Genomic DNA, 27,346 nt, shown 5'->3' with positions numbered 1-27,346 from the left:
ATGGAAGAAGAGAAGGGGTCATAGTATAATGGAAGGTCAAATATAAGCTCATTATAGAACTTCATGCAATATTTATCTCACCTAATACATGTTCTGCCATAACACTGGAGCTCTGTGACAGGGCACATCTAGCTGCAGCCAACTACATAAAACAGCTAAATGTCAAAACACAGTTCCAGTACAGAGGAGGCCAACGGCCAGATATGTCTAACCTGCCGTCCCTCCACCCGCCCAGCAACGCCGGCCTGTTTGGGGAATGATAAAGGGGCTGTAGCTACAACTGTATAAATCAGTTACCATGGGGGTGTTAATACGACTGTATAAATCAGTTACCATGGGGGGGTGTATATAACTGTATGAATCAGTTACCATGGGGGTGTGGATACAACTGTATAAATCCGTTACCATGGGGGTGTGGATATAACTGTATAAATCAGTTACCATGGGGATGTGGATACAACTGTATAAATGAGTTACCATGGGGATGTGGATACAACTGTATAAATCAGTTACCATGGGGATGTGGATACAACTGTACAAATCAGTTACCATGGGGGTGTGGATACAACTGTATAAATCAGTTACCATGGGGATGTGGATACAACTGTATAAATCAGTTACCATGGGGATGTGGATACAACTGTATAAATCCGTTACCATGGGGGTGTGGATACAACTGTATAAATGAGTTACCATGGGGATGTGGATACAACTGTATAAATCAGTTACCATGGGGATGTGGATACAACTGTATAAATCAGTTACCATGGGGATGTGGATACAACTGTATAAATCAGTTACCATGGGGGTGTGGATTCAACTGTGTAAATCAGTTACCATGGGGATGTGGATATAACTGTATAAATCAGTTACCATGGGGATGTGGATATAACTGTATAAATCAGTTACCATGGGGATGTGGATACAACTGTATAAATCAGTTACCATGGGGGTGTGGATTCAACTGTGTAAATCAGTTACCATGGGGATGTGAATACAACTGTATAAATCAGTTACCATGGGGGTGTGGATACAAAGGAGGAAAAGCTGTCCGATTTCACGGTCGGTCGTCTCTCTTCTCTGACCAGCTGGTCTGAATGTTCAGCTGTGTGGTCGGGTCAACCGACCGTCTCGTTACCTCAGACTGGGTGTGAGTTAGTTAACTAGACAGAGTGAGTTAACCCCTCGACAAACGACAGCATGTCCCTTCTCTTCCCCTCCACCCTGCTTGTTCCCCCCCTCTCTCTCTCTCTCCTGCTCGTTCCCCCTCTCTCTTGGTCTATACGCAGTCAGTCGCTGCCCGACCGGGCCGGACATCCTCTAGCTCTCTAAAATACGACCTGTTTGCTTTGCCCCTGCGAGCGGCCATAATTACGTGTTGTTTTTAACCCAAATCACTTCCAGCGATCAGTTACGCACCCTGCACCTCCTCTTCCCCTTCCCTCCCTCCTTCACTGGGCAGAAATATGTATTTTTCCTTTCCGCACGCTACGGCTGTCAGGGGGGATTTGAGAGGCTAAAAGAGCCCGGAGAAACACTGGAGCTCTGAGTAACACAGGCTGCCTCACAGGCTGCCTGGATAGCTGGCCTGCCTGCCTCACAGGCTGCCTGGATAGCTGGCCTGTCTGCCTCACAGGCTACCTCGATAGCTGGCCTGTCTGCCTCACAGGCTACCTCGATAGCTGGCCTGTCTGCCTCACAGGCTGCCTCGATAGCTGGCCTGCCTACCTCACAGGCTACCTCGATAGCTGGCCTGCCTCACAGGCTGCCTGGATAGCTGGCCTGCCTGCCTCACAGGCTGCCTGGATAGCTGTCCTGCCTGTCTGACTACACCCTGGGCCGAGGAGAAAGAGAAACAGAGACACAGCTGGACCTCAGGTCAGCGCCTGGATTCTGGTTCTGGTGGTAGGGTTGTGGAGGAAAGGTTCAAATGACCACATTACAATAAAGAGGACCAGTTGATCAACAACTCCCTCACGCACTTCCTCATACAGTGATGTGAGACATAAATCAGCTCGTCTCTCACCTCATTCCAGGCGCGTGTGTTGTGACATTTTAAGAGGGAGGGTTGTGTTCGCAGACAAAGGGCCCTAGTGTTCCCAGCCTGGCCCTGCAGGACCCAGTGAAGCCGGGATGAGGGTGTAGGGGTGAGGCATTGGGGACACATTCTACAGGGGGCGGAGCCGTAGTGCACAGGAAGAGAATCAGGCCTTTTCCTCTGCTCCCATGACCCTCTGCTCCCTCCAAGCCCATACATACGTCTGTCTCCTCCAGCCTCACCTCTCTCCGGCCCTCGCTCTCACCCCACAATGCTTTGATCTCTCCCCAGGCTGTCACTCTTCAGGTTACAGCTACCCACTGCTCAAGGGCTAAATAATCAGCTCCTCCTCCCTCCCTCTTTCTCTGTCTCACTCTCCTTGCTGTCACTCACTGACAGCCTCTCAAAGCACTCATTGATTCGCCCGTCTGCGTGTCGAGGGGGTCAGAAACTCTCCAATCACACGTTGTTGTGCACCTATAGTGAAACCCAGACACTTCTCTTTCCACGCGGTGACACGAACGGCGCCCTCGCTCAGCCTGCGGCGCTCGGCCCGTTGAGGCTGCTGGGACTTATTTTCATTTTCAGAGGATTGGGCCACTCTCTCTCAACGACCCGGGACAAGAGACATTTTATACAGTTCATATTAAATAGCTTGTTATCATATTTATACAAATAACAGTGATTGTATTAAAATGATTTAAAAGACCCCATTCACACCATGTTTCACACCTAGTTTAAAATAAGCGCTGGAGCTGGCTTTGGTTATTGTGTTAACCTGGATCACTCTGGAGTACACTGGCCAAATTAAAACACTCTCACAGACGCCAATTCCCCCAGCTCGCTCAGTATATTTAAAAGATATCAGTTACAAAGAGCTGAGAAAAAAGCCTTGTATGCGCTCGCTCTGTTCCTTTCCGTAGCTCTCTCTTTGCTTTCTGTTTCTCCCTCCCTCCCTCCCTCCCTCCCTCCATCTAAAGTCTGAAATAACTGTGGCATTCTATCTACTCTCCCCAGCAAGCCTCTCAACAGCAGCCAACACAAACATACTTGCACAGGAAAAAACCTTCAACACGAGCTTTATCGCACGCAAGGAGATGTTCGATAATAAATAAGACAAATTACTCTCAATAAACTCTCCATTTCCACAACTATTCATCATTTTAACAGCATATGAAGTAGAGGAACTAAAAATGTGTTCAACACTACATATTAGGCCTGTTAAAGTCTCCTCCCCATCTACATATTAGGCCTGTTAAAGTCTCCTCCCCATCTACATATTAGGCCTGTTAAAGTCTCCTCCCCATCTACATATTAGGCCTGTTAAAGCCTGCTCCCTGTCTACATATTAGGCCTGTTAAAGTCTCCTCCCCATCTACATATTAGGCCTGTTAAAGCCTGCTCCCTGTCTACATATTTAGGCCTGTTAAAGTCTCCTCCCCATCTACATATTTAGGCCTGTTAAAGTCTCCTCCCCATCTACATATTTAGGCCTGTTAAAGTCTCCTCCCCATCTACATATTAGGCCTGTTAAAGTCTCCTCCCCATCTACATATTTAGGCCTGTTAAAGTCTCCTCCCCATCTACATATTTAGGCCTGTTAAAGTCTCCTCCCCATCTACATATTTAGGCCTGTTAAAGTCTCCTCCCCATCTACATATTAGGCCTGTTAAAGTCTCCTCCCCATCTACATATTAGGCCTGTTAAAGTCTCCTCCCCATCTACATATTAGGCCTGTTAAAGTCTCCTCCCCATCTACATATTAGGCCTGTTAAAGCCTGCTCCCTGTCTACATATTTAGGCATGTTAAAGTCTCCTCCCCATCTACATATTAGGCCTGTTAAAGCCTGCTCCCTGTCTACATATTTAGGCCTGTTAAAGTCTCCTCTCCATCTACATATTAGGCCTGTTAAAGCCTGCTCTCTGTCTACATATTAGGCCTGTTAAAGCCTGCTCCCTGTCTACATATTTAGGCCTGTTAAAGTCTCCTCCCCATCTACATATTAGGCATGTTAAAGCCTGCTCCCTGTCTACATATATAGGCCTGTTAAAGTCTCCTCCCCATCTACATATTAGGCCTGTTAAAGCCTGCTCCCTGTCTACATATTTAGGCCGGTTAAAGTCTCCTCCCCATCTACATATTAGGCCTGTTAAAGCCTGCTCTCTGTCTACATATTAGGCCTGTTAAAGCCTGCTCCCTGTCTACATATTTAGGCCTGTTAAAGTCTCCTCCCCATCTACATATTAGGCCTGTTAAAGCCTGCTCCCTGTCTACATATTTAGGCCTGTTAAAGTCTCCTCCCCATCTACATATTAGGCCTGTTAAAGTCTCCTCCGCATCTACATATTAGGCCTGTTAAAGTCTCCTCCCCATCTACATATTAGGCCTGTTAGAGCCTGCTCCCTGTCTACATATTAGGCCTGTTAGAGCCTGCTCCCTGTCTACATTTAAGGCCTGTTAAAGCCTGCTCCCTGTCTACATATTAGGCCTGTTAAAGCCTGCTCCCTGTCTACATATTAGGCCTGTTAGAGCCTGCTCCCTGTCTACATATTAGGCCTGTTAGAGCCTGCTCTCTATCTACATATTAGGCCTGTTAGAGCCTGCTCTCTGTCTACATATTAGGCCTGTTAAAGTCTCCTCCCCATCTACATATTAGGCCTGTTAAAGTCTCCTCCCCATCTACATATTAGGCCTGTTAGAGCCTGCTCCCCATCTACATATTAGGCCTGTTAGAGCCTGCTCTCTGTCTACATATTAGGCCTGTTAAAGCCTGCTCTCTGTCTACATATTAGGCCTGTTAAAGTCTCCTCCCCATCTACATATTAGGCCTGTTAGAGCCTGCTCTCTGTCTACATATTAGGCCTGTTAAAGCCTGCTCTCTGTCTACATATTAGGCCTGTTAAAGTCTGCTCTCTGTCTACATATTAGGCCTGTTAAAGTCTCCTCCCCATCTACATATTAGCCCTGTTAGAGCCTGCTCCCTGTCTACATATTAGGCCTGTTAGAGCCTGCTCTCTGTCTACATATTAGGCCTGTTAAAGCCTGCTCCCTGTCTACATATTAGGCCTGTTAAAGTCTCCTCCCCATCTACATATTAGGCCTGTTAGAGCCTGCTCTCTGTCTACATATTAGGCCTGTTAAAGCCTGCTCTCTGTCTACATATTAGGCCTGTTAGAGCCTGCTCTCTGTCTACATATTAGAGCCTGCTCTCTGTCTACATATCAGGCCTGTTAAAGCCTGCTCCCTGTCTACATATTTAGGCCTGTTAAAGTCTCCTCCCCATCTACATATTAGGCCTGTTAAAGCCTGCTCTCTGTCTACATATTTAGGCCTGTTAAAGTCTCCTCCCCATCTACATATTAGGCCTGTTAGAGCCTGCTCTCTGTCTACATATTAGGCCTGTTAGAGCCTGCTCTCTGTCTACATATTAGGCCTGTTAGAGCCTGCTCTCTGTCTACATATTAGGCCTGTTAGAGCCTGCTCCCTGTCTACATATTAGGCCTGTTAAAGTCTCCTCCCCATCTACATATTAGGCATGTTAAAGCCTGCTCTCTGTCTACATATTAGGCCTGTTAGAGCCTGCTCCCTGTCTACATATTAGGCCTGTTAGAGCCTGCTCCCTGTCTACATATTAGGCCTGTTAAAGCCTGCTCTCTGTCTACATATTAGGCCTGTTAGAGCCTGCTCTCTGTCTACATATTAGGCCTGTTAAAGTCTCCTCCCCATCTACATATTAGGCCTGTTAGAGCCTGCTCCCCATCTACATATTAGGCCTGTTAGAGCCTGCTCTCTGTCTACATATTAGGCCTGTTAAAGCCTGCTCTCTGTCTACATATTAGGCCTGTTAAAGCCTGCTCTCTGTCTACATATTAGGCCTGTTAAAGTCTCCTCCCCATCTACATATTAGGCCTGTTAAAGCCTGCTCCCTGTCTACATATTTAGGCCTGTTAAAGTCTCCTCCCCATCTACATATTAGGCCTGTTAAAGTCTCCTCCCCATCTACATATTAGGCCTGTTAAAGCCTGCTCTCTGTCTACATATTAGGCCTGTTAAAGCCTGCTCCCTGTCTACATATTTAGGCCTGTTAAAGTCTCCTCCCCATCTACATATTAGGCCTGTTAAAGCCTGCTCTCTGTCTACATATTTAGGCCTGTTAAAGTCTCCTCCCCATCTACATATTAGGCCTGTTAGAGCCTGCTCTCTGTCTACATATTAGGCCTGTTAGAGCCTGCTCTCTGTCTACATATCAGGCCTGTTAAAGCCTGCTCCCTGTCTACATATTTAGGCCTGTTGAAGTCTCCTCCCCATCTACATATTAGGCCTGTTAAAGCCTGCTCTCTTTCTACATATTAGGCCTGTTAGAGCCTGCTCCCTGTCTACATATTAGGCCTGTTAGAGCCTGCTCTCTGTCTACATATCAGGCCTGTTAAAGCCTGCTCTCTGTCTACATATTAGGCCTGTTAAAGCCTGCTCTCTGTCTACATATTTAGGCCTGTTAAAGTCTCCTCCCCATCTACATATTAGGCCTGTTAGAGCCTGCTCTCTGTCTACATATTAGGCCTGTTAGAGCCTGCTCTCTGTCTACATATTAGGCCTGTTAGAGCCTGCTCTCTGTCTACATATTAGGCCTGTTAGAGCCTGCTCTCTGTCTACATATTAGGCCTGTTAAAGTCTCCTCCCCATCTACATATTAGGCCTGTTAAAGTCTCCTCCCCATCTACATATTAGGCCTGTTAGAGCCTGCTCCCCATCTACATATTAGGCCTGTTAGAGCCTGCTCTCTGTCTACATATTAGGCCTGTTAAAGCCTGCTCTCTGTCTACATATTAGGCCTGTTAAAGTCTCCTCCCCATCTACATATTAGGCCTGTTAGAGCCTGCTCTCTGTCTACATATTAGGCCTGTTAAAGCCTGCTCTCTGTCTACATATTAGGCCTGTTAGAGCCTGCTCTCTGTCTACATATTAGGCCTGTTAAAGCCTGCTCCCTGTCTACATATTAGGCCTGTTAAAGTCTCCTCCCCATCTACATATTAGGCCTGTTAGAGCCTGCTCTCTGTCTACATATTAGGCCTGTTAGAGCCTGCTCCCTGTCTACATATTAGGCCTGTTAAAGTCTCCTCCCCATCTACATATTAGGCCTGTTAGAGCCTGCTCTCTGTCTACATATTAGGCCTGTTAGAGCCTGCTCTCTGTCTACATATTAGGCCTGTTAGAGCCTGCTCTCTGTCTACATATCAGGCCTGTTAAAGCCTGCTCCCTGTCTACATATTTAGGCCTGTTAAAGTCTCCTCCCCATCTACACATTAGGCCTGTTAAAGCCTGCTCTCTGTCTACATATTTAGGCCTGTTAAAGTCTCCTCCCCATCTACATATTAGGCCTGTTAGAGCCTGCTCTCTGTCTACATATTAGGCCTGTTAGAGCCTGCTCTCTGTCTACATATTAGGCCTGTTAGAGCTTCTCTGTCCACATATTAGGCCTGTTAGAGCCTGCTCTCTGTCTACATATTAGGCCTGTTAGAGCCTGCTCCCTGTCTACATATTAGGCCTGTTAGAGCCTGCTCTCTGTCTACATATTAGGCCTGTTAGAGCCTGCTCCCTGTCTACATATTAGGCCTGTTAGAGCCTGCTCCCTGTCTACATATTAGGCCTGTTAAAGCCTGCTCCCTGTCTACATATTAGGCCTGTTAGAGCCTGCTCTCTGTCTACATATTAGGCCTGTTAAAGTCTCCTCCCCATCTACATATTAGGCCTGTTAAAGTCTCCTCCCCATCTACATATTAGGCCTGTTAAAGTCTCCTCCCCATCTACATATTAGGCCTGTTAAAGTCTCCTCCCCATCTACATATTAGGCCTGTTAGAGCCTGCTCCCTGTCTACATATTAGGCCTGTTAAAGTCTCCTCACCATCTACATATTAGGCCTGTTAAAGCCTGCTCTCTGTCTACATATTAGGCCTGTTAAAGCCTGCTCTCTGTCTACATATTAGGCCTGTTAGAGCCTGCTCTCTGTCTACATATTAGGCCTGTTAAAGTCTCCTCCCCATCTACATATTAGGCCTGTTAGAGCCTGCTCTCTGTCTACATATTAGGCCTGTTAGAGCCTGCTCTCTGTCTACATATCAGGCCTGTTAAAGCCTGCTCCCTGTCTACATATTTAGGCCTGTTAAAGTCTCCTCCCCATCTACATATTAGGCCTGTTAGAGCCTGCTCTCTGTCTACATATTAGGCCTGTTAGAGCCTGCTCTCTGTCTACATATTAGGCCTGTTAGAGCTTCTCTGTCCACATATTAGGCCTGTTAGAGCCTGCTCTCTGTCTACATATTAGGCCTGTTAGAGCCTGCTCTCTGTCTACATATTAGGCCTGTTAAAGCCTGCTCTCTGTCTACATATTAGGCCTGTTAGAGCCTGCTCTCTGTCTACATATTAGGCCTGTTAAAGCCTGCTCTCTGTCTACATATTAGGCCTGTTAGAGCCTGCTCCCCATCTACATATTAGGCCTGTTAGAGCCTGCTCTCTGTCTACATATTAGGCCTGTTAGAGCCTGCTCTCTGTCTACATATTTAGGCCTGTTAAAGTCTCCTCCCCATCTACATATTAGGCCTGTTAGAGCCTGCTCTCTGTCTACATATTAGGCCTGTTAGAGCCTGCTCTCTGTCTACATATTAGGCCTGTTAGAGCCTGCTCTCTGTCTACATATTAGGCCTGTTAGAGCCTGCTCTCTGTCTACATATTAGGCCTGTTAGAGCCTGCTCTCTGTCTACATATTAGGCCTGTTAGAGCCTGCTCCCTGTCTACATATTAGGCCTGTTAAAGCCTGCTCCCTCGCTACATATTAGGCCTGTTAAAGCCTGCTCTCTGTCTACATATTAGGCCTGTTAGAGCCTGCTCTCTGTCTACATATTAGGCCTGTTAGAGCTTCTCTGTCCACATATTAGGCCTGTTAGAGCCTGCTCTCTGTCTACATATTAGGCCTGTTAAAGCCTGCTCTCTGTCTACATATTAGGCCTGTTAGAGCCTGCTCCCCATCTACATATTTAGGCCTGTTAGAGCCTGCTCCCCATCTACATATTAGGCCTGTTAGAGCCTGCTCTCTGTCTACATATCAGGCCTGTTAAAGCCTGCTCCCTGTCTACATATTTAGGCCTGTTAAAGTCTCCTCCCCATCTACATATTAGGCCTGTTAGAGCCTGCTCTCTGTCTACATATTAGGCCTGTTAGAGCCTGCTCTCTGTCTACATATTAGGCCTGTTAGAGCTTCTCTGTCCACATATTAGGCCTGTTAGAGCCTGCTCTCTGTCTACATATTAGGCCTGTTAGAGCCTGCTCTCTGTCTACATATTAGGCCTGTTAAAGTCTCCTCCCCATCTACATATTAGGCCTGTTAAAGTCTCCTCCCCATCTACATATTAGGCCTGTTAAAGTCTCCTCCCCATCTACATATTAGGCCTGTTAAAGTCTCCTCCCCATCTACATATTAGGCCTGTTAGAGCCTGCTCCCTGTCTACATATTAGGCCTGTTAAAGTCTCCTCCCCATCTACATATTAGGCCTGTTAAAGCCTGCTCTCTGTCTACATATTAGGCCTGTTAAAGCCTGCTCTCTGTCTACATATTAGGCCTGTTAGAGCCTGCTCTCTGTCTACATATTAGGCCTGTTAGAGCCTGCTCTCTGTCTACATATTAGGCCTGTTAAAGCCTGCTCTCTGTCTACATATTAGGCCTGTTAGAGCCTGCTCTCTGTCTACATATTAGGCCTGTTAAAGCCTGCTCTCTGTCTACATATTAGGCCTGTTAGAGCCTGCTCTCTGTCTACATATTAGGCCTGTTAGAGCCTGCTCTCTGTCTACATATTAGGCCTGTTAGAGCCTGCTCCCTGTCTACATATTAGGCCTGTTAAAGCCTGCTCCCTCGCTACATATTAGGCCTGTTAAAGCCTGCTCCCTGTCTACATATTAGGCCTGTTAGAGCCTGCTCCCTGTCTACATATTAGGCCTGTTAAAGCCTGCTCTCTGTCTACATATTAGGCCTGTTAAAGCCTGCTCTCTGTCTACATATTAGGCCTGTTAGAGCCTGCTCCCTGTCTACATATTAGGCCTGTTAGAGCCTGCTCCCTGTCTACATATTAGGCCTGTTAGAGCCTGCTCCCTGTCTACATATTAGGCCTGTTAGAGCCTGCTCCCTGTCTACATATTAGGCCTGTTAAAGCCTGCTCCCTCGCTACATATTGGGGATAGAAGTCCAGTCCACCCCCTGCCCTACTATGCGCTCACCTGCCGGGAAAGCCTCCAGCCTGGCCAATGTCTCCGTTCTGGTAGTCTGTGAAGAACTCTGGGCTGATGGTACCGTCTGCTGGGATGATTCCATCTGGGGGGAGAGACATACACCTCAAAGTTAGAGACAAGTTCATTACTGTACTTCATCTCGCTCTATCTCACTTCATCCATACCACATCCCCCTCTCTTTCTCCCCCCTCCCTCTCTTTCCCTCCTCCTCGCCCTGTCCCTGCGCTGTAGAAAAGGTCAGTCTCTCCAGAATGTCTCTGCCTGTCTCCCTCCTCTCCCTCTCTCCCTCCCTGTATACTTGTGCTGTAGAAACAGTCAGTCTCTCCAGAATGTCTGCCTCCCTCCCCTCCCTCCCTCCATGTATACCTGCGGTGTAGAAGAGGTCGGGTCTCTCCAGAATGTCTCCGTTGTGCATGAATGGTTCTCCGTCGTCTCCAAACATGAAGGGTTCCCCGTCGTCTCCCATGGCTCTGCTCTCCACCATCTCTAACCACTGGGAGTTGTGCCAGCGGAACTTCTCACTCTGGATCTTTCTCTCACACTGCTTATCATACTCCTACAATAGACAGAGACAGACAGAGAGAGACATAGAGAGAGAGAGAAAGACAAAGAGAGACAAAGACGGAGAGAGAGAGAAAGAGAGAGAGACACAAAGACAGAGAGTGAGAGAGAGCGAGCGAGACAGCGAGCGAGACAAACACAGAGAGTGCGAGACAGAGAGAGTGCGAGACAGCGAGAGAGAGACAGCAAGAGAGAGAGAGCGACAGAGCGAGAAAGACAGACGGAGACAGAGAGAGAAGAGACAGAGAGAGAGCGAGACAGAGAGAGAGCGAGCGAGAGAGAGACATTAGGATGGGTAATCTTTAGGAGAGTGAGGCCTCCAAACTAAACTAGCAGTGTAATTAGCTGTAGGAGAGTGGCTGGCAGGACATCAGGGAGGGCTGGGGAAACTAAACTAGCAGTGTAATTAGCTGTAGGAGAGTGGCTGGCAGGACATCAGGGAGGGATGGGGAAACTAAACTAGCAGTGTAATTAGCTGTAGGAGAGTGGCTGGCAGGACATCAGGGAGGGCTAGGGAAACTAAACTAGCAGTGTAATTAGCTGTAGCAGAGTGGCTGGCAGGACATCAGGGAGGGATGGGGAAATTAAACTAGCAGTGTAATTAGCTGTAGGAGAGTGGCTGGCAGGACATCAGGGAGGGCTGGGAAAACTAAACTAGCCGTGTAATTAGCTGTAGGAGAGTGGCTGGCAGGACATCAGGGAGGGCTGGGGAAACTAAACTAGCAGTGTAATTAGCTGTAGGAGAGTGACTGGCAGGACATCAGGGAGGGATGGGGAAACTAAACTAGCAGTGTAATTAGCTGTAGGAGAGTGGCTGGAAGGACATCAGGGAGGGATGGGGAAACTAAACTAGCAGTGTAATTAGCTGTAGGAGAGTGGCTGGCAGGACATCAGGGAGGGCTGGGGAAACTAAACTAGCAGTGTAATTAGCTGTAGCAGAGTAGCTGGCAGGACATCAGGGAGGGATGGGGAAACTAAACTAGCAGTGTAATTAGCTGTAGGAGAGTGGCTGGCAGGACATCAGGGAGGGATGGGGAAACTAAACTAGCAGTGTAATTAGCTGTAGGAGAGTGGCTGGCAGGACATCAGGGAGGGCTGGGGAAATTAAACTAGCAGTGTAATTAGCTATAGGAGAGTGGCTGGCAGGACATCAGGGAGGGCAGGGGAAACTAAACTAGCAGTGTAATTAGCTGTAGGAGAGTGGCTGGCAGGATATCAGGGAGGGATGGGGAAACTAAACTAGCAGTGTAATTAGATGTAGCAGAGTGGCTGGCAGGACATCAGGGAGGGCTGGGGAAACTAAACTAGCAGTGTAATTAGCTGTAGGAGAGTGGCTGGCAGGACATCAGGGAGGGCTGGGGAATGGGCCCGAACACTGACTGCTATATTGTTCCATCCAGGGATTGTCAGATCCCCCACAGACTACTAGAGTACCCCACAATGCACTGCTCTGTGTGCCAGCACCCTTATGATGCTGTTATTAATAAAAATGTGGTGTGGTGCGATGGATGGTGCTGCGATGGGGCTGTGTGTGTGTGTGTGTGTGTGTGTGGGGGGGGGGGGGGGGGGGGCTTGGCTGAGGAAGGTTGAGGACATCCACAGATTCTGTTTTCATTTTTCTGCGGGGGCCATGTGGGAGATAAAGGCCTTCTTTGAGCTGCTGTGCTTCATACGCTCAGGCCCTGGAGATTAATCATCTAGACCCAGAGCAGAGCCCGCTGACAGCCATTCGAGGCCCAGGCCTCAAACGGACCCATTGTCGCATCGCAGGGCCCAAAGTGGCAGTGACACTTTTAGTCAAAGTGCAGACTTATGACATGGCTAAAGTGGATTAATGACTACACTGCTGATTTCCCCAGGACTATTCGTCTGTAGTAAGGGCTTGATATGAAGCCTAATCCATCATAACCAGAAAGCTGAGCTCATCATGTCTAAGAGTAAAGGAGTCAGCAGATATAAAACAATGTTCCTCCGTAGAGAAAATCTGAATCTAAGAATATCCCCATGAATTATGTTTCTGTCTGACCTAGAAATCCATCTATACGTAAGTTTCTCTCTCTCTCTGAGGGGTGTGTGTGTGTGATCAAAGAGGAACGAATCAAGAACACACAGTAATGGCGTGTGCTGCTAAGGTAGCCTGCAGCTCTGAAGACTAATGACTGTGTGTGTGTGTGTGTGTGTGTGTGTGTGTGTGTGTGTGCGTGCGTGCGTGCGTGCGTGCGTGCGTGCGTGTGTGTCTCCAAGGCAGGGTCTGCTTTCTCTCTCACCTCCCTGTTCTGCTCTGACATTCTCCAGAGTCTGTCCTGGTCTTTCATGTGGTTCACAGCTTAATAGTTCTCACTGATAATTTCAATGAAACACTTCCTCTCCCCCCACTACCTTCCACAGCCCACAACCCGGCTGGCTGTAGTCTACTGCTAATTACACTGATCTCAGGTCTGTGACAGATCACACTATGACTGGGACTTAAAACACACCTGTCAATCAAAATCTGACCCAGGAATTTAGTTTCCCAGTCCAGGCAATCTGAACAGTACCATTTCCTCTGTGCCGACCTACACTAAGTAGGGATGGATCAGGAGAACCAAGATTTTGGCTCAGGTATAAGCCTAGGTCAGTTTCATTTAGAAATTAATGGGAAGAAGAATTACAGAAAAGCAGGAATTGATTCCTGATTAATCAGGAAGAAAACCATTCATGATATAGGGTAACTTGGGGATGAGACATTATGCCTAGAGAAGTGACAGACAGACAGACACAGAGCCAGAGCCAGAGCCAAAGCCAGAGCCAGAGACAGAGACAGACAGACAGATACTCACAGCGATGATGTCCAGTGTGTTGTTACAGACTTTCCGTATCTCAGCGTTCTTGTCGTGCATCAGGTCAATGAGGTAGGCAGGAGCCTCTGGAGACAGGGAGTCCAGTAAAGGACAACAGAGAGAGGGAGAGAGGGAGTCCAGTAAAGGACAACAGAGAGAGGGAGAGAGGGAGTCCAGTAGAGGACAACAGAGGGAGGGAGGGAGGGAGTCCAGTAAAGGACAACAGAGAGAGGGAGAGAGGGAGTCCAGTAAAGGACAACAGAGAGAGGGAGAGAGGGAGTCCAGTAAAGGACAACAGAGAGAGGGAGGGAGTCCAGTAGAGGACAACAGGGGGAGGGAGAGAGGGAGTCCAGTAAAGGACAACAGAGAGAGGGAGAGAGGGAGTCCAGTAAAGGACAACAGAGAGAGGGAGAGAGTCCAGTAGAGGACAACAGAGAGAGGGAGAGAGGGAGTCCAGTAAATGACAACAGAGAGAGGGAGGGAGTCCAGTAGAGGACAACAGAGGGAGAGAGAGAGGGAGTCCAGTAGAGGACAACAGAGAGAGGGAGAGAGGGAGTCCAGTAAAGGACAACAGAGAGAGGGAGAGAGGGAGGGAGTCCAGTAGAGGACAACAGAGGGAGGGAGGGAGTCCAGTAAAGGACAACAGAGAGAGGGAGAGAGGGAGTCCAGTAAATGACAACAGAGAGAGGGAGGGAGTCCAGTAGAGGACAACAGAGGGAGAGAGAGAGGGAGTCCAGTAGAGGACAACAGAGGGAGAGAGAGAGGGGGTCCAGTAAAGGACAACAGAGAGAGGGAGTCCAGTAAAGGACAACAGAGAGAGGGAGAGAGGGAGGGAGTCCAGTAGAGGACAACAGAGGGAGGGAGAGAGGGTGAAAGGGAGTCCAGTAGAGGACAACAGAGGGAGGGAGAGAGGGTGAGAGGGAGTCCAGTAGAGGACAACAGAGGGAGGGAGAGAGGGTGAGAGGGAGTCCAGTAGAGGACAACAGAGGGAGGGAGAGAGGGAGTCCAGTAGAGGACAACAGAGGGAGAGAGAGAGGGAGTCCAGTAGAGCGCAACAGAGGGAGAGAGAGAGGGAGTCCAGTAGAGGACAACAGAGGAAGGGAGGGGGGGGGGGGGGGGGTCCAGTAGAGGACAACAGAGGGAGGGAGAGAGGGTGAGAGGAGAGTCCAGTAGAGGACAACAGAGGGAGGGAGAGAGGGTGAGAGGGAGTCCAGTAGAGGACAACAGAGGGAGGTAGAGAGGGTGAGAGGGAGTCCAGTAGAGGACAACAGAGGGAGGGAGAGAGGGAGTCCAGTAGAGGACAACAGAGGGAGAGAGAGAGGGAGTCCAGTAGAGGACAACAGAGGAAGGGAGGGGGGGGGGGGGAGAGTCCAGTAGAGGACAACAGAGGGAGGGAGAGAGGGAGTCCAGAAGAGGACAACAGAGGGAGGGAGAGAGGGAGTCCAGAAGAGGACAACAGAGGGAGGGAGGGAGGGAGGGAGGGAGGGAGGGAGGGAGGGGACAACACATGGAGGGAGGGGACAACAGAGGGAGGGAGAGAGGGATACTGTCTCTACATTTCTAGCCCTTTACCCTGTCATTTTGCTGTTCTTTCTCCTCAGACACGTCATTCAACGATGTCTGTTTAATCAAGATCACAGTGACAGAAAGAAACGTAGCAAGGAAAGACTCTGCTTTTTCTCTTTCATTTCTTGAAAGGAAACAGTTGCCCTGTGGCCAAATGAACAACTCTTACATTTCCTGTGATGAGAGAGATATTGTAAAGCAGAAATCCTCTCCCAAGGCAGACCACTTGGTAGAGATCCCTCTGTAATATTCTCCACAGAAAGAAAAACATGTAGAAAATATTACCGCAAGCCATTTGTAATTTTACGTCTGATTCCAGCTGTACAGCATTACACTGTGTGGAGCACTGAGGTCATTGATAGGGTGATTTTTATTGCGACGGAAAGTCACATTGAAAGAAGCAGAGACATGGTATAGGGTGGTACTGTTGGTTACCACGGTAACACATAATACAGTACAGAGTGAGGTAAATATGGGGTGAAGTTTTAAGTGATTTCGGAGTAGGACATTGAGGGATCCTTTGGGCTGTAGTTCTGAGATGAATTGTATTGTGGGAAGAGAAAGGATACGTGTGTCCTTGATGATGACGTCCCTGGTGGCCTGGTGAAACACCATCTGGTAGAACACATAGACGATCTGACACACAAACTCATCATCCTCCTGTTGGGCTATAGGGAGAGAGAGAGAGAGACCGAGGTGAAACAACACATAGACTATCTGATCGTCCTCCTGTTGGGCTATAGGGAGAGAGAGAGACAGACCGAGGTGAAACAACACATAGACTATCTGATCGTCCTCCTGTTGGGCTATATGGAGGGAGAGAGAGAGAGAGAGAGAGAGAGAGAGAGAGAGACAGACAGAGGTGAAACAACACATAGACAATCTGATCGTCCTCCTGTTTGGTTGACACACAGACATATGGAGGTCAGGACACAGAGCTCCCCTGAAGAATGTAGTATTTCACTGGAATAACCGCCATTCTGCGCTATCTTAACATTAACCCTCTGATAGTGGAACCGAGCATGGGTCCTAACTACTACCTACCGTTGAGCAGCTCGATGAGAGCAGGGATGATGCCAGACTTGGCCATTGTGGCAGCACAGGAGTCGTCCATGGATACCGTCCCTATCATGATCACCACCTCTAGGATAAGGTCATCCTCTGCCGAGCCTGGTGGTGGGTGGGGGAAGAAGTCAGGGTTCAAAGAGATCAAAGCTGAGAAGGGAGAGGTCACTAAGGTCAAAGGTAACAGGCCCCAGTGTGTGTGCTCTCTAACATCATCCCATGATGTAGGACCAGTCAGTGACACAGAGAGTGTTGTTGAAGGTTATCGGTTAGAGAGGTTGGGGGGGGTGTGTGAGAAAGCTATTGGATCTACTTTTGTTCAAATTGAAAAACTTGGTATGATCCAAAAGCTTTTACTTCTCAAATCAAATTTTATTGGTCGCATACACATATTTTGCAGATGTTATCGCAGGTGTAGCTAAATGCTTATGTTTCTAGCTCCAACAGTGTAGTAAAATCTAACAATACACACCAAATAAAATCAAGAAATGAAGAAATATCAGAACGAGCAATGTCAGAGTCCGGAACATAGCATCATGCTGTGGGGATGTTTTTCAGCGGCAGGGATGGGAGACTAGTCAGGATCGAGGGAAAGATGAACGGAGCAAAGTACAGAGAGATCCTTGATGAACACTTGCTCCACAGCACTCAGATCCTCAGCCTGGGGGCGAAGCCAAGACAATGCAGCACTGGCTTTTGGACAAGTCTCTGAATGTCCTTGAGTGGCCCAGCCAGAGCCCGAACCTGAACCTGATCGAACATTTCTGGAGAGACCTGAAAATTGCTGTGCAGAAACGCTCCCCATCTAACGTGACAGAGCTTGAGGATCTGTAGAGAAGAATAGGAGAAACTCCCCAAATACAGGTGTGCCAAGCTTGTAGCGTCATACCCAAGAAGACTCGGTGCTGTAATCGCTGCCAAAGGTGCTTCAACAAAGTACTGAGTAAAGGGTCTGAATAATAATGTAAATGTGATACGTTTTTTTAACATTTCTAATACATTTGCAAAAATGTCTAAAAACCTGTTTTGCTTAGTCATTATGGATTATTGTGTGTAGATTGATGAGGGGAGTGATGTGATGTGTACGCAGAGGAACTTTAAGCTTTTCACCCTCTCCACTGCGGCCCCTCTCCACGTGGATGGGGGCGGGCTTTCAACATGGATGGGGGCGGGCTCTCCACATGGATGGGGCGGGCTCTCAACATGGATGGGGGCGTGCTCTCAACATGGATGGGGGCGGGCTCTCAACATGGATGGGGGCGGGCTCTCAACATGGATGGGAGCGGGCTCTCCACGTGGATGGGGGCGGGCTCTCAACATGGATGGGGCGGGCTCTCCACGTGGATGGGGGCGGGCTCTCAACATGGATGGGGGCGGGCTCTCAACATGGATGGGGGCGTGCTCTCAACATGGATGGGGGCGTGCTCTCAACATGGATGGGGGCAGGCTCTCAACATGGATGGGGGCGTGCTCTCAAACTGGGTGGGGGCGGGCTCGCTCTGCAGTCTCCTAAAGTCCAAGATCATCTCCTTCATTTGTTGACGTTGAGGGAGAGGTTATTATCCTGACACCACTCCACCAGGGCCCTCACCTTCTCCCTGTAGGCTGTCTCGTTGTTGTTGGCAAATCAGGCCTACCACTGTTGAGTTGGAGACATAGGGCCACGTAAGGGAGTACAGGAGGGGGCTGAGCACGCACTTTTGTGGGGCCACCGTGTTGAAGAACAGCGTGGCGGATGTGCTGTTACCTACCTTCATCACCTGGGGTTGGCCCGTCAGGAAGTCTAGGACCCAGTTGCACATGGAGGGGTTTAGACCCAGGGTTCTGAGCTTAGTGATGAGCTTGGAAGGCATTATGGTGTTGAAGGCTGAGCTGTAGTCGATGAATAGGATTCTTACGTAGTTATTCCTCTTGTTTTTAGCTCGTCCGGCAGCAAGGCGTCAGAGTCCAAAACGTGGCTGGCTTTCCCCTTATTATTTGTGATTGTCTCTGCCTCAAACGTCTTGCCTTTGAATTGTGACTATACTTTGTCCCTGTACTGTCGTTTTGCCTCTTTGATTGCCTTACGGAGGGCATAGCTGGTCTGTTTGTACCCGTTTGTGTTCCCAGTCACCTTGGCGTGGTTTAATGGAGTGGTTAGCGCTCTTCAGTTTTGAGCGAATGCTGCCATCTATCCACGTTTTTTGGTTTGGATAAGTTCTAATCATCACAGTAAGAACAACATCCTCTATGTACTTCCTGATGAACTCAGTCACTGAGTCAGTGTATACGTTAATACTATTCCCACTCTGCGTGATCAAACAGTCTTGAAGCATAGATTCTGATTGGTCAGACCAATATTAACCAGTCCTTACTACGGGTATTTTCTTTTTAAGTATCTGCCTAAAGCAAAATGGAGGTGTGATCTGATTTGCCGAAGGGAGGACTGGGGAGGGCATTGTAGACATTACAGTAACAATGTTCAAGAGCGATTGAGCAGCACAGATGTGTTGATATTTTCCTCAGATTTCCTTTATTCAAGTCTCCAGCTACAATAAATGCAGCCTCAGGATATGTGGTTCCCAGTTTGCACAAAGTCCAGTGTAGTTCCTTGAGAGCTGTCGCGGAGTCGGCTTTGGGGTGGACATATACTGCCGTGACGAAATAATTCTCTCAGGAGGTAATGCGGCCCGGCATTTGATGGTGAGATATTCCAGATCGGGAGAACAAAGGAACTGGAGTTCCTGTACGCTACCACAATCACACCATGAGTATCTAATCATGAAACATACACCTCTACCTTTCTTTTTCTCAGAGAGTTCTTTCTTCCTGTCCGCGCGATATATGGAAAACCCCGCTGGCTGAATGGACGAGGACAGCATATCCGGAGAGAGCCATGATTCCGTAAAACAGAGTATGTAACAGTTCCTGATGTCTCTCTGGAAGGAGATCCTCACCCTAAGCTTGTTTACTTTATTGTCCAGGGACTGAGCGTTAGTGCGTAATATACTCGGAAGCGGTGGATGGTATGCATGCTTCCTGAGTCTCACTATGAACCCACTCCTTGTTCCTCTTTTCCGGCGACGGCGACTTGGATCAGCCCCTGGCATGAACGGAATTGCCTCAGAAGTTCAAACAAAGGATTCAATACAGGAAATTAGAACTTCTGGTTGAAATTCTGGTGAGTGACCGCTGATCTAATATCCCAAGTTATTTCCGGTTGTAGGTAATTATACAAGAAACATTCTGAGCAATTAATTTAAGAAATAACACAAACAAAAAGTTTGTGCAAAGTTGTCTAGGAGCTAGAAACAGGGCAACCATGTCTGTTGGCACCATCTTGTCATCTTTCTCAAGTTCACCAGGGTGAATGCACCTGTAAGTTACAGCATCAGCACCCCCCCACCTTTTGTCCCCCTCTCTGCCTCACCTCCCTCCATGGATTGAGGTAGTCTTTGAGGCCTACCTGGATTGAGGTAGTCTTTGAGGCCTACCTGGATTGAGGTAGTCTTTGAGGCCTACCTGGATTGAGGTAGTCTTTGAGGCCTACCTGGATTGAGGTAGTCTTTGAGGCCTACCTGGATTGAGGTGGTCTTTGAGGCCTACCTGGATTGAGGTGGTCTTTGAGGTACGGCACCAGGTTGTACTCCTTCAGCACCAGTTCCCAGTCAAGGTCAGGGATGGTGAGGTTAGCCAGAGTCCCCAGACACTCCATCACATACTCCTCCCTCTCCTCGGCTCCCATCTGAGCCGCTAGGTCACCCACATAGTCCTTATGAGGTACAAGAAGGGGGTTGGTTACTATAGAGACACAGGGCAGGGTTCAGCACTACAATGTTTGTTCTAATAGTGTAGCTATGGATTCAGTAACTAGCATAAGAACACACGTAGCTATGGATTCAGTAACTAGCATAAGAACACACGTAGCTATGGATTCAGTGACTAGCATAAGAATACACGTAGCTATGGATTCAGTGAATAGCATAAGAACACACGTAGCTATGGATTCAGTAACTAGCATAAGAACACACGTAGCTATGAATTCAGTAACTAGCATAAGAACACACGTTGCTATGGATTCAGTAACCAGCATAAGAACACATGTAGCTATGGATTCAGTAACTAGGATAAGAACACACGTAGCTATGGATTCCGTAACTAGCATAAGAACACACGTAGCTATGGATTCAGTGACTAGCATAAGAACACACGTAGCTATGGATTCAGGAACTAGCATAAGAACACACGTAGCTATGGATTCAGTGACTAGTATAAGAACACACGTAGCTACGGAGTCAGTAACTAGCATAAGAACACATGTAGCTACTAATTCAGTAACTAGCATAAGAACACACGTAGCTATGGATTCAGTAACTAGCATAAGAACACACGTAGCTATGGATTCAGTAACTAGCATAAGAACACACGTAGCTACGGATTCAGTGACTAGCATAAGAACACACGTAGCTATGGATTCAGTAACTAGCATAAGAACACACGTAGCTATGAATTCAGTAACTAGCATAAGAACACACGTAGCTATGGATTCAGTAACTAGCATAAGAACACACGTAGCTATGGATTCAGTAACTAGCATAAGAACACACGTAGCTATGGATTCAGTAACTAGCATAAGAACACACGTAGCTATGGATTCAGTAACCAGTAACTAGCATAAGAACACACGTAGCTATGGATTCAGTAACTAGCATAAGAACACACGTAGCTATGGATTCAGTAACTAGCATAAGAACACACGTAGCTATGGATTCAGTAACTAGCATAAGAACACACGTAGCTATGGATTCAGTAACTAGCATAAGAACACACGTAGCTATGGATTCAGTAACTAGCATAAGAACACACGTAGCTATGGATTCAGTGACTAGCATAAGAACACACGTAGCTATGAATTCAGTGACTAGCATAAGAACACACGTAGCTACGGATTCAGTAACTAGCATAAGAACACACGTAGCTATGAATTCAGTAACTAGCATAAGAACACACGTAGCTATGGATTCAGTAACTAGCATAAGAACACACGTAGCTATGGATTCAGTAACTAGCATAAGAACACACGTAGCTATGGATTCAGTAACTAGCATAAGAACACACGTAGCTATGGATTCAGTGACTAGCATAAGAACACACATAGCTACGGATTCAGTAACTAGCATAAGAACACATGTAGCTATGGATTCAGTAACTAGCATAAGAACACACGTAGCTATTGATTCAGTAACTAGCATAAGAACACACGTAGCTACGGATTCAGTAACTAGCATAAGAACACACGTAGCTATGGATTCAGTAACTAGCATAAGAACACAGATCATGTGAGCCTGTCTAGCCTTATCCGTCTATATCCATACTAAGCATGTTGAAGCTCATCAGTGTTAAGAGTGTGAGTAAGTTTAGTACTCACTATGAAGAGGTTCTTGGTGGGTCCGTCATGTTGTGACAAGTTCCTGATCATCTTCATGGTAAGAACATCCTTTAACTTCAGACCCCTCTTCATCAGCATCTTCAGACCATTACCTAGGCACAGGAGAACAGCATTAGGAGTGTGTGTGTGTGTGTGTGTGTGTGTGTGTGTGTGTGTGTGTGTGTGTGTGTGTGTGTGTGTGTGTGTGTGTGTGTGTGTGTGTGTGTGTGTGTGTGTGTTGTACCTTCACAGATGACCTGTGCGTTCCTCTTGTTGGCTGCCAGGTTGATGCAGAAGGAGATGAGCTCAGGTTCCATGTGGCTCTCACCACACTCAAACAGCATCTTCATCAACTGTCAATCAATCATCAATACCAATTCATCATCAATCAATATAGTTGGCCAGCAGTCAGTCAGTGTGTTATGGGTGTGTCTGTTCCCAAGCCTTTCTCTCTACTGTTTGTGTATGGATGTTTGCTTGGCGACATCATTGGCTGAGTGGATGAATCACATCATCACCATGTTGAGGACACTGGTCTCCATAGTTTCCATACAGTCATTTAGTGGGTCGCCATGGTGACACAAGTTGGGTTAACCGCAGAGTACGGGAACAGGCAGCCCTTCCCTGAGGTGAGCAGAAAGGTAGAGGTACAGTACACTCGTTGCTGTCTAATCAGGTCTGTGCCTGTCTAGACCCTGGAGGAGAAACCTGAAAGAGCTAGCAAACAGACAACGAGGAGAGAGAGATAGAGAAATAGAGAGCAAGAGAGAGATGTAGAGAGGGAGGGGGAGAGAGATGGAGAGAGGGAGGGGGAGAGAGATGGAGAGAGGGAGGGGGAGAGAGATGTAGAGAGGGAGGGGGAGAGAGATGGAGAGAGGGAGGGGGAGAGAGGGAGGGGGAGTGGCCACCAGGAAACGGCCTTGGAGGTCAACTTTGGGCGGGCACGGGTTCAAAAACGAGTCGCCCACAGCCCCTGCCCTCTGCTCCCCGTCTCCCAGCTCTCCTTCTCTGATTTAACATTAAACAGGAAAGGCTTTAAGCAGGGGCACTGCAGGCCCGCTCCCTGTGAGGAGTTAGCAGTGTGCAATCACACACACACACACACACAGGCCCCGAGTCGGGTATCACATACCAGGGGCCCTGGACCCCAAATCAGCCCCGTCTAGACTCTCTGGCACCTGCCTCTGCTTATTTACCACAGCACAGACAGAGGAGGCCTAGCGCCATACTACACAGCACACCCTCACTATCTAACCCCTCACTGCCCTCCACCCCTCCCTATCTAACCCCTCACTGCCCTCCACCCCTCACTATCTAACCCCTCACTGCCCTCCACCCCTCACTATCTAACCTCTCACTGCCCTCCACCCCTCACTATCTAACCCCTCACTGCCCTCCACCCCTCACTATCTAACCCCTCACTGCCCTCCACCCCCCACTATCTAACCCCTCACTGCCCTCCACCCTCACTATCTAATCCCTCACTGCCCTCCACCCCCACTATCTAACCCCTCACTGCCCTCCACCCCCCACCATCTAACCCCTCACTGCCCTCCACCCCCACTATCTAATCCCTCACTGCCCTCCACCCCCACTATCTAACCCCTCACTGCCCTCCACCCCCCACCATCTAACCCCTCACTGCCCTCCACCCCCACTATCTAATCCCTCACTGCCCTCCACCCCCACTATCTAACCCCTCACTGCCCTCCACCCCCCACCATCTAACCCCTCACTGCCCTCCACCCCCACTATCTAATCCCTCACTGCCCTCCACCCCCACTATCTAATCCCTCACTGCCCTCCACCCTCACTATCTAACCCCTCACTGCCCTCCACCCCTCACTATCTAACCTCTCACTGCCCTCCACCCCCACTATCTAACCCCTCACTGCCCTCCACCCTCACTATCTAATCCCTCACTGCCCTCCACCCCCACTATCTAACCCCTCACTGCCCTCCACCATCTAACCCCTCACTGCCCTCCACCATCTAACCCCTCACTGCCCTCCACCATCTAACCCCTCACTGCCCTCCACCATCTAACCCCTCACTACCTCCACCATCTAACCCCTCACTGCCCTCCACCATCTAACCCCTCACTGCCCTCCACCCCCACTATCTAACCCCTCACTGCGCTCCACCCCCACTATCTAACCCCTCACTGCCCTCCACCCTCACTATCTAATCCCTCACTGCCCTCCACCCCCACTATCTAACCCCTCACTGCCCTCCACCCTCACTATCTAATCCCTCACTGCCCTCCACCCCCACTATCTAACCCCTCACTGCCCTCCACCCCCCACCATCTAATCCCTCACTGCCCTCCACCATCTAACCCCTCACTGCCCTCCACTATCTAATCCCTCACTGCCCTCCACCCCCACTATCTAACCCCTCACTGCCCTCCACCCCCCACCATCTAATCCCTCACTGCCCTCCACCATCTAACCCCTCACTGCCCTCCACTATCTAACCCCTCACTGCCCTCCACCATCTAACCCCTCACTGCCCTCCACCATCTAACCCCTCACTGCCCTCCACCATCTAACCCCTCACTGCCCTCCACCCCCACTATCTAACCCCTCACTGCCCTCCACCCCCACTATCTAACCCCTCACTGCCCTCCACCCTCACTATCTAATCCCTCACTGCCCTCCACCCCCACTATCTAACCCCTCACTGCCCTCCACCCTCACTATCTAATCCCTCACTGCCCTCCACCCCCACTATCTAACCCCTCACTGCCCTCCACCCTCACTATCTAATCCCTCACTGCCCTCCACCCCCACTATCTAACCCATCACTGCCCTCCACCCCCACCATCTAACCCCTCACTGCCATCCACCCTCACTATCTAATCCCTCACTGCCCTCCACCCCCACTATCTAACCCCTCACTGCCCTCCACCCTCACTATCTAATCCCTCACTGCCCTCCACCCCCACTATCTAACCCCTCACTGCCCTCCACCCTCACTATCTAATCCCTCACTGCCCTCCACCCCCACTATCTAACCCATCACTGCCCTCCACCCCCACCATCTAATCCCTCACTGCCCTCCACCATCTAACCCCTCACTGCCCTCCACTATCTAACCCCTCACTGCCCTCCACCCCCACCATCTAACCCCTCACTGCCCTCCACCATCTAACCCCTCACTGCCCTCCACCATCTAATCCCTCACTGCCCTCCACCATCTAACCCCTCACTGCCCTCCACCATCTAACCCCTCACTGCCCTCCACCATCTAACCCCTCACTGCCCTCCACCATCTAACCCCTCACTGCCCTCCACCATCTAACCCCTCACTGCCCTCCACTATCTAACCCCTCACTGCCCTCCACCATCTAACCCCTCACTGCCCTCCACCATCTAACCCCTCACTGCCCTCCACCATCTAACCCCTCACTGCCCTCCACCATCTAACCCCTCACTGCCCTCCACCATCTAATCCCTCACTGCCCTCCACCATCTAACCCCTCACTGCCCTCCACTATCTAACCCCTCACTGCCCTCCACCATCTAATCCCTCACTGCCCTCCACCATCTAACCCCTCACTGCCCTCTATCTAATCCCTCACTGCCCTCCACCATCTAACCCCTCACTGCCCTCCACCATCTAATCCCTCACTGCCCTCCACCATCTAACCCCTCACTGCCCTCCACCATCTAACCCCTCACTGCCCTCCATCCCTCACTGCCCTCCACCATCTAACCCCTCACTGCCCTCCACCATCTAACCCCTCACTGCCCTCCACCATCTAACCCCTCACTGCCCTCCACTATCTAATCCCTCACTGCCCTCCACCATCTAACCCCTCACTGCCCTCCACTATCTAATCCCTCACTGCCCTCCACCATCTAACCCCTCACTGCCCTCCACCATCTAACCCCTCACTGCCCTCCATCCCTCACTGCCCTCCACCATCTAACCCCTCACTGCCCTCCACCATCTAACCCCTCACTGCCCTCCACTATCTAATCCCTCACTGCCCTCCACCATCTAATCCCTCACTGCCCTCCACCATCTAACCCCTCACTGCCCTCCATCCCTCACTGCCCTCCACCATCTAACCCCTCACTGCCCTCCACCATCTAACCCCTCACTGCCCTCCACCATCTAACCCCTCACTGCCCTCCATCCCTCACTGCCCTCCACCATCTAACCCCTCACTGCCCTCCACCATCTAATCCCTCACTGCCCTCCACCATCTAACCCCTCACTGCCCTCCACCATCTAACCCCTCACTGCCCTCCACCATCTAACCCCTCACTGCCCTCCACTATCTAATCCCTCACTGCCCTCCACCATCTAACCCCTCACTGCCCTCCACCATCTAACCCCTCACTGCCCTCCACCATCTAATCCCTCACTGCCCTCCACCATCTAACCCCTCACTGCCCTCCACTATCTAATCCCTCACTGCCCTCCACCATCTAACCCCTCACTGCCCTCCACCATCTAATCCCTCACTGCCCTCCACCATCTAACCCCTCACTGCCCTCCACCATCTAACCCCTCACTGCCCTCCATCCCTCACTGCCCTCCACCCCCACTATCTAACCCCTCACTGCCCTCCACCCCTCATGATCTAATCCCTCACTGCCCTCCACCCCTCATGATCTAATCCCTCACTGCCCTCCACCCCCACTATCTAACCCCTAACTGCCCTCCACCCCTCACTATCTAACCCCTCACTGCCCTCCACCCCCACTATCTAACCTCTCACTGCCCTCCACCCCCACTATCTAACCTCTCACTGCCCTCCACCCCTCCCTATCTAACCCCTCACTGCCCTCCACCCCTCCCTATCTAACCCCTCACTGCCCTCCACCCCTCCCTATCTAACCCCTCACTGCCCTCCACCCCTCACTATCTAACCCCTCACTGCCCTCCACCCCCACTATCTAACCCCTCACTGCCCTCCACCCCTCCCCATCTAACCCCTCACTGCCCTCCACCCCTCACTATCTAACCCCTCACTGCCCTCCACCCCCACTATCTAACCCCTCACTGCCCTCCACCCCCACTATCTAACCCCTCACTGCCCTCCACCCCTCCCCATCTAACCCCTCACTGCCCTCCACCATCTAACCCCTCACTGCCCTCCACCCCCACTATCTAATCCCTCACTGCCCTCCACCCCTCCCCATCTAACCCCTCACTGCCCTCCACCCCTCACTATCTAACCTCTCACTGCCCTCCACCCCTCACTATCTAACCTCTCACTGCCCTCCACCATCTAACCCCTCACTGCCCTCCACCATCTAACCCCTCACTGCCCTCCACCCCCACTATCTAACCCCTCACTATCTAACCCCTCACTGCCCTCACTGCCCTCCACCCCCACTATCTAACCCCTCACTGCCCTCCACCCCTCACTATCTAACCCCTCACTGCCCTCCACCCCCACTATCTAACCCCTCACTGCCCTCCACCCCTCACTATCTAACCCCTCACTACCCTCCACTCCTCACTATCTAACCTCTCACTGCCCTCCACCCCTCACTATCTAACCTCTCACTGCCCTCCACCCCTCACTATCTAATCCCTCACTGCCCTCTACACCTCACTATCTAACCCCTCACTGCCCTCCACCCCTCCCTAT

The 27,346-nt window shown here is 49.7% G+C and overlaps 1 protein-coding gene across 7 annotated transcripts in view; it reads right to left on the bottom strand.

Moving 5' to 3' along the window:
• The window catches only part of kifap3a (kinesin-associated protein 3a), a 43,617-nt gene that overhangs the window by 4,478 nt on the left and 11,793 nt on the right, over window positions 1–27,346 (bottom strand). For all 7 annotated transcript variants that reach the window (XR_008761884.1, XR_008761886.1, XR_008761885.1 and 4 more), the window contains 8 exons: window positions 21,980–22,088; window positions 21,736–21,848; window positions 19,914–20,079; window positions 16,308–16,433; window positions 15,833–15,931; window positions 13,698–13,783; window positions 10,684–10,873; window positions 10,306–10,399 (listed from right to left, as the gene is read on the bottom strand). Coding sequence is in view for 3 of the 7 variants with exons in the window: in XM_055943683.1 (XP_055799658.1) it covers window positions 10,306–10,399; window positions 10,684–10,873; window positions 13,698–13,783; window positions 15,833–15,931; window positions 16,308–16,433; window positions 19,914–20,079; window positions 21,736–21,848; window positions 21,980–22,088 (983 nt within the window). In the remaining 4 variants the exon portion in view is untranslated. The remainder of the gene's footprint in view (window positions 1–10,305; window positions 10,400–10,683; window positions 10,874–13,697; window positions 13,784–15,832; window positions 15,932–16,307; window positions 16,434–19,913; window positions 20,080–21,735; window positions 21,849–21,979; window positions 22,089–27,346) is intronic.

This window comes from Salvelinus fontinalis, chromosome 14 (assembly GCF_029448725.1).
Source record: "Salvelinus fontinalis isolate EN_2023a chromosome 14, ASM2944872v1, whole genome shotgun sequence".
Classification (NCBI taxonomy): Eukaryota; Metazoa; Chordata; class Actinopteri; order Salmoniformes; family Salmonidae; genus Salvelinus; species Salvelinus fontinalis.
Note: the sequence above shows the minus strand (reverse complement) of the source record. Positions and strands in the feature narration are given on the sequence as shown.